This window comes from Sinocyclocheilus rhinocerous, unplaced genomic scaffold, assembly GCF_001515625.1.
Source record: "Sinocyclocheilus rhinocerous isolate Xijiao unplaced genomic scaffold, SAMN03320098_v1.1 scaffold2051, whole genome shotgun sequence".
Classification (NCBI taxonomy): Eukaryota; Metazoa; Chordata; class Actinopteri; order Cypriniformes; family Cyprinidae; genus Sinocyclocheilus; species Sinocyclocheilus rhinocerous.
In genome coordinates this window covers 169,633-181,137 of record NW_015662256.1, presented here as the reverse complement: position 1 = coordinate 181,137, position 11,505 = coordinate 169,633, and the positions used below count along the sequence as shown (strand labels likewise).

Here is an 11,505-nt window from a genome sequence, read left to right as displayed (position 1 = left end):
TCGAGAAATTTTTATCCCAAGAGCCCCTGTATATCTAACTTCTCATAGTCAGACAAATACTTCATTTTATTCCTCAGAATTAAATGCAATCAAACAACCAGACGAGTAAATACGGTCTAGTGTAGTAAGATTCACATCAAAAACCGAAATGATGTAATATATGCGTTGCCTCGGCAGCGCGCGAGCCGCTCAGTCACACAAACAACATCAATCTCCTCAGAGAAAGATGGCCGCAGCACTCACTCAGAGGGGGAAGAACTGCAGTGCGGGCTTCCAAGCCTCGAGAACGAGCTCTAGATCTAGGGAACATGGGTGGAGATAGGAAGAGTCGTCTCCAACACGTCTGCTAGATCATGTGCGATCGCCTCGATCTCAGTCGCCGCCGTGCCTCAGCAGCAGCGGGTACCGCAAGATCACAGGCATGGACACACTCCTCGGAGCATGCCGCTCCCTATTAATGCTGCTCATTATAATATCAGGCATAATATGCTTGTGTAACTGATGCTTTGTGCAACTGGCGAGCTCTTTGACGCCCTACGTATCAGTCTCCTCGGAGAAAGACAGGCGGAGCGTCGCGCCCTCTCCTCGGTGGGAAGGACCGTACCGCGGGCTTCCGAAACCCCGAGAGCGGGCGCCGGATCTGGTGGTTAAGGAAGCACACTCCGCCACACGTGCTTTTATAGCTTCCTGGCCATGACGTCACCCGCCCGTGACGTCTCGCCCAGCTATTGGACTGATTTCACATGTGATTCAGAGCGTCGTCACAGAGGGCGTTCCCAAAGCGTATTCCGATGCAGCTCGAGTTCCTGAAGAGGAACTGTTTTTAATTCGATTTTATAGTATTTTCATGCATTAAATGCCCTTTTAAGAGCAAATATGTAAATAATATATCATATATATCTTGCAGTAATGGTGAATTTATTCATTTGGCACATTTAGTTCTAATGCATAAAAAGCAATAATTAAAAATTAAAGTATTATTCATTGACATATTGAAAAACACTGAAAAAAGTTTTTCTTAGCAAATTAACTTACATTTTGCCTGGTGGATGATATATAACAATACACCAGTGGGTTTTTCATTTTCTTAAGTTCTGTTTTAGATTTATTCTTTTAACAGGACTGTTTTGTTAAACCCATTTAGTTGTAATGCATCAAATGCAGTAATTGTAGCTTTAGGATTGCAGATGTCTTGTGGTCTCGTGGGTTATTCCTCGCGGCCATTCTATATTTAGCGTTTCTCTGGAGAGCGAGTGAGTGAGAGAGAGCCGGGGTGTGGCACTCCTTCCTCAGCATTTCCAGCCTTCCGCTCATTCTGCTGTGAGGTTTCATCATAAAATCCGTCTGGAGTTGTTTCATAAATGAGATGATGTGTTTTGAAATTTTGAAGTAGAAAGAAATCTTTCGAGAAATCGTTTGTGATTTTTCTCATTTTTACTTAGAAACATTTTTTGCTCAGAAACGACTAGTAAATTTCACAGGTAATTACAAAGAAACGGCAAGTAGCACTGAATTAAACATGATATTTTGAAATAGAAGGACTGAAATGGTATAATCCTTTGAAAAATTGCTTGTGGTTTTTCTAAAGTCGCTTTGGATTTTTTTTTAAATCTTCTAAATGAAGAAATGTAATGTAAATGTACTTTGGAAAGATTTTCACATAGAATTACTAGTAAATTTCGCAAATAATTACAAATGGCAAGTAACAGAATTAATGTGAAATTTTCAAGTAGTAAGACTAGAATAGAAAAATTGCTTGTGATTTTTCTCATTTTAAAGTCACTTTGGATTGCTAAATCCAGCGTTTGCTAAATCAGGGCTCGACAATAAGAACTGCCCGATGGCCCAGGGCCAGTGTGAAAGACACTGAGGACAGTTGACGAATTTGTCGCTGGCCCAATCGGTCCACTGCTGCGTCGTCATGAAAGTTTATTATTTGCACGTGTTTTTAAGCCTTTAAGAAAGACGCGAAAGACAACTCCATTCAGTACTCACGCGCTGTTCTGTGTGTACAGTGCACACAGAGAGATGCATCTTGAACAGACAAATACATAAGTATGTTTGATTCATCTATATTTAATTTATACAGTGGAGTACACATGCACTGGTCGACTGGCCATTTTTTGTTTTATTTCAACCGATCTCTGTTCAGGACTTGCACAAACTGCATGCAATCATTTTTCAAAATGTCATTTCTTGTGTGGAAATATTACGAAGTATGTAAGCGACCGTTAACAGAGGCCAGAGATGCTGAAGACGGACGCAAAGAGGAGAAAATACTGTAGCAGGCAGAGCAAGCTCTCACTGTAATAGAACAACTCAAACAGTATTTTCTTCAATAAACCTTCAAAAAATTACTTGTGATTTTTCTATTTTTTTAGTCACTTCGGATAAATGTAAATAAAAATGTAAAAATAATTTAATAACACAATTTCAGCATTAAAATAATAGTGCGTTTGTAATTGAACAAGGCGAGAATACAATCTTTCTTCACTATTGTGGCACATGGGCGGCTCTTTCCGCTTCCACCTCCTGTTTACTCCCAAAGTGGACGTCCACTTTTTGTGCAGACACAAATGTGTGTGTGTGTGTGTGTGTGTGTCTGTACTCTCTCACAGATTCATCTGGATAGCGTTTGTAAGTAATACGTCTGTTTGACCGTGACCTACATTTGCAGTGAGGGCAGCAGCATTTGGAGGATTATTGTATTGTCCCTCTGTCTCAGATGTGAACACACGTACTGCTTATTGTGATTGTTTTACTGCGGTATAAAAACACCAGTGATCATTTTATGGTGTGAATTTGGGCAGAAGAACATTAATTCAATGAAAGCATGCTTTTGAAGGAGTAAAAGCTCAAGCGTGTTTGTTCATGTGAATATGAAGTCAGATGTGAATGTGATCTCAGAGTTTCACTGTCACTCCATCATCCATCAGTCTCAGATCTCATATACAGTATTATCCATGGATAAGTGACGTATCATAGACAGTATCAGGACTGACTAATGTAATCATAGTTAAATTATTTGTGTTGATGGGATTATGCTGATATTGGATACCAGGTTTCTGAAATAATAAACAGTTATTCATCATTTTTACTGCACATGATCATATTTTTGATGCCTGATTTCACTTAGGAATATAAAATCTACTCTATTTATATCACATCAAATTTAGTGTATACAATTTCAGATTGATTGTATTCATTTTAATATGTGAAAACATAGAAAATATCTATACAATATATAATATACAATAAATTGTACATTTATGTTCAGTTGTTCTTCATTTTGTCGTAATGTAGTACTGTTGATTCAATTCAAATTTCATTTCAACAAAAGCAGTTTTTTAGATGTTATCATATACACATTTTTATGTTACCTCAAACTTGTTTAAAATAAAATACAACGTAACAAATACAACGTAAGCTTTTCTGCTGAACATTATCATGTTTTGATGCCCAGTTTCATGCAGGTATATAAAATATATTTATATCACAAAATGTAAAGTGCATACAATTTCAGATTGATTCAGCTTTATTTGAATTATGTATAGATAATACTGCTTAGATAATGTCTATAACAATAATATTGTAAATTAATGTGCAGTTGTTCATTATTTTGTCGTAATAGAGTACAGTTGATTTAGTCATGTTAAATAATATATTTAATGTCTCTTTTAGCTCAGCTCTTTTAGTTACCAAATCCACATTTTTATGTTACCTCATAAACATATTTTTTGTTTGTTGGTTGGTTTTAAATCAAAATAAAATAATATAAAAAAATGTAAATATAAAAAGTACCACATTATTTATTTTTTCTATTTAACATTATAATGGTTTGATGGCTAATTTCACTACACAAATGTATCATTTTATGAATTCTATATGTTTTCGAGTAAATATTGGGTATTAGTTAAATGTAAATGAAGTCTCAGTTGTATCAGTATTACATATGAGCATATATTTCATATGCAGTAATAATTATAATGTTGTGATGTCTGTCATCTGTGGATCTGATGTGGAGAGACTCCAAAAATCCCCGCAATGAAAGACTTTCTCCCAGAGGACACTGGAGTTAATGGGTGTGAGGCTGACCGTCGCCATGGCAACAGAGCGAGGGGGGGTGCTGCCGTGGCAACAGTCTCTGTGGGAACAGACGTCTTTATCGCACCGTGTGTGTGTGTGTGTGAGAGAGAGAGAGTTTGTGTGTGTGTGTTTGTGAGTGCGTTGACTGATCTGTAACCACTGTAACACACACACCCTGAAGATCTGACATCGACCAGGAGCAGATATTATCGCGCACACACTCGTAATCAGTGCACAGATGGGATATCAGCTCTTCAGGGAAAGTACTTAAAATTGTCATTAAAATCACAAATGTCACAATACAAAAAAAAAAGTTTCAAAATAGATGTCATTTTCTTAATGCAATGTATTATTTATTCATTTCTTTCTTGTGATGTTGGTTTTAAATGTGATGTGTTTTCATGAGATTCAGCATCTCATCCTGACACCTTGTCAGTCGCAATGACTCCGTGATCTCCATATCCTTGTCCTCATGCGTCTGTCTGTCTCGCTCTCTCTCTCTCTCTGGGGTGTCATTCTGGCTTGTCTGTCTGTTCGTGGGCTCACGCGGGTCCTGAGCTGCTCTGATAAAACCCTTCCCAATTAAACTCGTGCCGATCACAGCACTGTATTTGCATGTAAATGTGATGAGAGCTCAGCAGATGGTTGGACGTTCATCAAACCATAACACACAGGTCATATGGGACAGAACTAGCCTGACTGGCCAATCACATGGCTCCACTGAGGGTCAGTGTGATGTCATAGAGGCTGCTATGTTATTTAAGTGGACAGTGTGTGAAAGTTTAGTTGATTGGGTCATTTATACACTAGATTAGAGTCTGAATGAGCACTTTTATTATATTAGTTTACGTGTATTTTGGACTCAAGTGGTTCATAATGTGAATCTGTTTACACTGATGCATTGCATACTGATTCATTAATTTGATATGGATGAAATGAATCATCTGATCTTATTCTTTGTGTCCATCAAGATCCAAATAAAAGAAAATAATCAAATTATATGTATGTATATATTCACACACATATTTTCAGTTCTTTTCAGTACAGTATGTGTTTGAATGTGGAAGTGAATTGATCTGGTTTAGTTATTTATAGAAATATTCCAGTGGCTGATTGCAGCAGTTAATGTTCAAACTCATAATTCAACACAATTACTGACATATTCAAGTTGTTTGATCAGATATTTGCTCAGTGGTTGATTTGTAACAAGCTTCACTTAAGAAAACTGTTTTCTTCAGATGTTGCTCTTTCATGGCTTGGAATGCAGGTTTACATCTTATCAATTATGTTTACTGTAAGTGCTCACATTGTCTTATTTGTTTCTCCTACAATTCCTGTGCAGAAATCAAAACAGAGACAACCCAGAGATATAGTTAACTGAAACTAAACACTAAATTACTCCAACTTAAACTGAAATTAAAATAGACAAAGAAAATATAATAATAATAATTAAAATGAATAAAAACTATAATAGCATCTCATTGATGCTAAAATAACTCATGAGTCACTAGACATCAATGCTTTCAAATATGAAGCGGCTCAGATCATTTGATGAGAAATGGTTGAGTTTATACTAAGATCTCTAACTTTGGTATCTTGGCAAATCTAAACACAGTTTGAGACAATGTTGAGATCTGAAACTCTAGAGGAGACACATGTGAGATTACTGGGCTCTTTTTTTTTCAGGAGAAACATCTGAGAAGCAGGAGAGGCTTCAGCTAAAGTCTCCAATGATCTTGTGTGATTTTCTTAGGATTTGTAGGCAAATAAGCAACTCAAACAAGAAACAGATTTATTCTTTCTTTAAGTTGAAATATCATCCATATAATTATTGTACCAGGTTGCATCTCAGTTGAGGTTTCAGATGAGGTTAGCTGTTCTCATTTACCAGGTTAAACTCTGTTCTCTACAGTAAATTATCCAGCAACATATTAACCTTTTACCGAGAAGCTCAAACTGTGTATAATTAACTAAAGCAAATTACCTACTTGTAACATGTTTCTCCAGTCTTAGAGCTTGTTGAGTTCAGAACGTTTATTTATAATCAAAGATTGAATTTGAAGGCCTCTTTCCTTTAAATACATGTTTTGCATGTCGTTAGCAGTGGAGAACAGAGGTCAGAGGTCGTGTTGATCAGTATCTGATGGTTTATGGTCAGCAGGTGTGATCAGACAGCAGGAGGTCACATGACTCAAATGCTTTGATCTCTCACTAAGCCTCACACACCTTCACTAGGCCTGTCAGTCATACCCACCAGCTCTTGTTCAGTTTGTGTGAATCGCTTCAGCAATGATTCAGTAATCCTGTATTCATGTGTTCATTAAGCTGTCATCACATTCAGAGAGATCTCACCGTCCAGGAATGTGTGTGATGCTGAAGTTGTCTGTATTGGGGTGTGGCTTCAGCAAAATGATTGACACTTGACCGTGGGCGGCACTCAAATCATGTTGACTCTGACCAGCAGCTTTATGGGAGTTTATCCCTTATCCCCGGCTGACCCTGTGATCCCACACATGTCCACGTGTTGGGATGGCATGTGCTGGCGTGTGAAGAAACGCCGGCGTTCAGAAGGATGTGTTTGTACCTACTTAACCATATTTTAGAGACAAATTTGTACCCAGAAGTGAGTTAAGCCTGACAAGACCTCCTTTTGGGGATGTCCTTATTGATAAAACACTATAAAAATAAATTGTAAAAATGTAAATATTTTCTGTTAGGGTTAGTGTGCGAGTTAGCAGTTAGGGTATATTATTTATAACTAGTTGTGTATAAAGACAATAGAAGTATGTTGTCCCCATTTAGATTCCCAGCTAAAAGGCAGTGTTCTCACAACTTTCACTAATATTTTTTAATATTTTAAAGCTCTTAAAGTAATGTTTATGGTATGTTCTTTTAACTATTTGATATATATATTCTCTACATTGAGAGAAAACATTCTGAGATCAGAATTTTCCAAATGTCCTTATGATGTTATTTTTGTAACGTTTTTGTTTAAATAACATTCTAATCATTACAAGAAAATTGGACATTTTAACTTTATTAGCTTATTATAAATAAGCTTTCAGAAACATATTTTGGGTGAAATTAAAATTAATAGAATGTTGTAAGAAACGTTTTTGTAACCTTTAAGTAACGTTATAATAACAAAAAGAAAACTGGACATTTCAACTTTTTAGAAACGTTTCTAAAACAATGTTCCCACAATGTTTTTACAACCTAAATTTGTTTCCTGGGTAGCTGAGTAAATGTGTGTATGTGTGCCTGGTATTCCCTATGTTATAATGTCCCCCACAAGTATAGTAATACCAGTAAATTTCGATCTTGTGGGGACATTTTTTTGGTCCACATGAGGAAAATGGCTTATAAATAATACAGAATTAAGTTTTTTTGAAAATCTGAAAATGCAGAAAGTTTTGAGTGAGGTTTAGGTTTAGGGTAAGGGGATAGAAAATATAGTTTGTACAATATAAAAACCATTACACCTATGGAATGACCTCATAATGATAGGAATGCCAGTGTGTGTGTGTGTGTGTGTGTGTGTGTGTGTACTTAACCATATTTTGGGGACAAATTTGTACCTAAAAGTGAGCAAAACCTGACAAAATCGCCAAAAACCTCCATTTGGGGACGTCCTCATTTGTAAAACTGGTATGCACTTTTGAAAGCTTTTGGCAGCTCTTTGCTGTGTGTGTGTGTGTGTGTGTGTTAAGCTCTTTAGGATAATCTGTCCGCTTCACTTAAATCCAAAATTGTTGGAAAATTATACAAATTTGCACGCTTATAATGTGATTCATTTGCATATTTTAAGATGTTTGCTTTTGTGCATTAAAGTTCATTAGGTTAAAGTAAAGGGTGTTTTGTCTAGTTCAGCTGTAGTGTCGTGCAGTGCAGTATCAGTCGGTTCTCTGTTCATAACATCACAGTCTGATCACAAACAGGACATTGTTTTCTTGCCAACACGTTGCTAATAAGATTAGCGAACACAAAACATTAGCAGGTCTTCCTCTTTCTGTCTGTCTGTCCATCGCTTTCCCTCCTGCGTGCGTCTTTGTCCTTCCTCAACACAATGCGCTCATTCAGCAGCGTTTCTCAGCCTTACGGAAACTGTCTCACATGGAGCTCAAAATAGACCCAAACTCCCTCAGATGGGCGTCACAAATTAAACAGCGTTTGTGTGTCTTAAAAAAGCTCTCAAACAAGAGCTGTTATTACGATCGGTGGGCATCAGGCTGGAGATGGAGACTGAGAACTCAGTATTTCTGTCGTTTTCCAGTACTATTATCTAACATCCCTAAACAAAGATACATTACTTTAGAAGCAAAATAACCTTAAGATATTAAGGAAAAATTTATCAAAATTAAGAGGGTTTTATGCTTAAAACATGTCTTGTTTTTCTTTTTAATTTAGTTTATTTTTCTGACCCCATTTTCAGATTTGTTTTCTTGTTTTAAGCATAAACTCACCTAATTTTGAAGATTTATTTATTTAGAACACAATGTCTTACCTGTTTAGTCATGCACAACTAACTAGGTATGTTGTGAATCTAACAAAACCAGTCATATTTCACCACACAGTCAAAACAAACACATTTTCACATGAGATTCACCCATTATTATTATTATATTTATTATTGTCCAGGCATGTCATTCAGGCAAATCTGTGTTATAGTTTATCTGTACTAATATAATCAGCATTAGTGAGATGGATTTCCCCACTCATGCTCACTGAGTAATCGGTTACTGACCCAGGAAGTCTTTATTTACTCAGTCATGAAGCAACGTTTACTTGGTAAAGTCCTGAGAGCTAATAAAGGTTGAACACGCGGTGCTAGAAATGCTGATAGTGGGTAGTTTAGTTAAGGTCATCAAGGTTTAACCTGTTTAGTCTTGTGTTCTGGCATTATATCAGGGCACTCCTGGTGTTTTGGCTTCTTCCTAATCCACTGTCTGAACTAAACTTGTCCTTCACCGCTGATGGGAACAGACTTTCCATTACTCATTCATTTCCTGTGAGGATTATTATTATTATTAATTATGAAAAAATAAGTAAATTATATATATATATATATATATATATATATATTATTTTATAATTCATTACAATAATTGTCCTCATTATTATTATTATTATTATCAGTTATGAAAAAGTACATTTATTTATTTAGGATTTCTGGTTCCTAAATAAAATTGACAGATAGTTTCAGCTCTAAATTTTGGTTGCAGCAATAATCTGAATATGATGTGTATATGCATACATGCATTGAAATATTCTTGTATACTGTCTGCTGACAGCTTTACACAATAATTTAATTATGACTCAAACACCCACATGAAATGCAAAGGTTTTGGGCAATCCTTAATATTAATGATAATAATAATCTTGTTAATGTTCATGCACATTTGTCTGTATGTATTCACATGCAGCTAATTTCCATTAAAACAGGTATATTCCAGGGGTCTGTGAAATTTACTGGCAATTTCTGAGGGAAAATTGTTTAAAAAGTACACCCTATACCATTTTTTTTACTGTACTCATCAGAATATTGGCAAATTCCACTTAATATTGAAATATTGATGTGCATGTAAACAGTCACTATGTTTTTGAATACTATTCAGGAACCCATAGTATGTGAGTTCAACATGAAGCACATTTGATTCCATTTCACTTGTATAATGTTGTGTAATTCAGAGTGAAGCAAGGTATATAAATGTACATCAGGACTCGTGCTGAACTGATATGATGGTGTTTGGTGATGTCTGTGGTTTTCTTCTGTCGCAGGTGCCGTCAGACTCTGATACGGGACTGCTGGCTGAGCCACAGGTCGCCATGTTCTGCGGGAAACTCAACATGCACATCAACGTTCAGACCGGAAAATGGGAACCCGATCCGTCCGGAACCAAGAGCTGCATTGGGACAAAAGAGGGAATCCTGCAGTACTGCCAGGAGGTGAAAACAACGTTCCTGTCATTTATTTATGACTGCAATACAAGGCCAAAGATAATGTGTAAAAGATAATATATGAGCCTGTGCATCATCAGAGTCACGTTAACCCAGAAACACATCTGCGTTTATGAACTAAAGTTCTTAAGAAGGTCTTTGCTCTCTAATGATATAATCATTCATATGTTGTGTCACAATATCGTGTTATTGAGAAAATAAAGATTAGATAATTTATTCAGATGTTAAATAAGACATCAATAATAGCTGAAGACAAATATATTAAAGGGTTAGTTCACCCAAAAATTAAAATTCTGTCATTAATTACTCACCCTCATGTTGTTCTAAACCGTAAGACCTTCGTTCATCTTCGGGACACAAATTAAGATATTTTTTATGAAATCTGAGGGCTCTCTGACCCTCCCATAGAAAGCAAGGTAACTACCACGTTCAAGGTCCAGAAACGTAGCAAGATGATCGACAAAGTACTTTTTTGCGCAAAGAAAACAAAAAACGACTTTATTCCACATTTTCTTCTCTACTGTGTCACTTGTGGACGCGCGTTCATGACAGTATCATGACGCGAGCATGTGGCGGCACCGGCGCTGACCCAGATCCGGCGTAATGACGTCTTCACGCTGGATCTGGGTCAGCGTGACGATTGCAAATCATTTGTACTTTGTCAAACAGTAGGCCTACATCATAAATAGAATGAGGCATCAGTTTACTGTCGGGATTTGTCGTGCTGTGCTGCGCCACATCCAGTGTAGGCCACATCACCGATTATAATGGGTTCTATAGTATTTTGTATATACAAAACGAAAGCCTGACATTTGAAATGATAGTCAGAAAAAAGCCTTTGTTTTTAATTAATTAATTTAATTGAGTATCATAAATCAGGCTGTTAGGGCTCATATAGTCTGATATAGTGAGAACATGGAGGAAAAAAATTCAATTTTATTCAGAGACTCAAACTGAGCAAAAAATATGCAATTTGGTGCAGATTCTGATGTTTATATGATGAAATGCTGATGCTTGTGAATGTAAATCAATGAGGTCTTTGTAACAGTATAGCAGATACTTACATACAATGACACAAATATCAGTCTTCACTCTATATCTCCAATAATATGCCTTAATAAGATGATATTTAGATGTTTAGTTTGATGATCAATACATATAATGCAATGAAATACAATGATGATTGAGAGATGAACAAATAAACATTCCTCAAAACGTCTCAGGTTACTTATGTAACCATGGTTCCCTGAGTAGGGAACGAGACACTGCGTCCTCTAGGGGTCGCTATGGGGAACGCCTCGTCGTGACCCGTATCTGACGCATACATTGAAAAAACACCAACTCGTTGGCCGGTGTGACTATAGTATACTACCGGTGCGACTATAGTATAAATAGGCGCCGGGAGCACACATCATTCACTTCTTCGTCTGAAGATTGCGTCCGCAGCATGGCAAGAAACCT

At 36.6% G+C, this 11,505-nt stretch overlaps 1 protein-coding gene across 2 annotated transcripts in view; it reads left to right on the top strand.

Annotated features, from left to right (window-relative positions):
• The window catches only part of appa (amyloid beta (A4) precursor protein a), a 55,392-nt gene that overhangs the window by 6,225 nt on the left and 37,662 nt on the right, over nucleotides 1-11,505 (top strand). For both annotated transcript variants that reach the window (XM_016538054.1, XM_016538053.1), the window contains exon 2: nucleotides 9,865-10,032. In XM_016538054.1, the coding sequence (XP_016393540.1) occupies nucleotides 9,865-10,032 (168 nt within the window). The remainder of the gene's footprint in view (nucleotides 1-9,864; nucleotides 10,033-11,505) is intronic.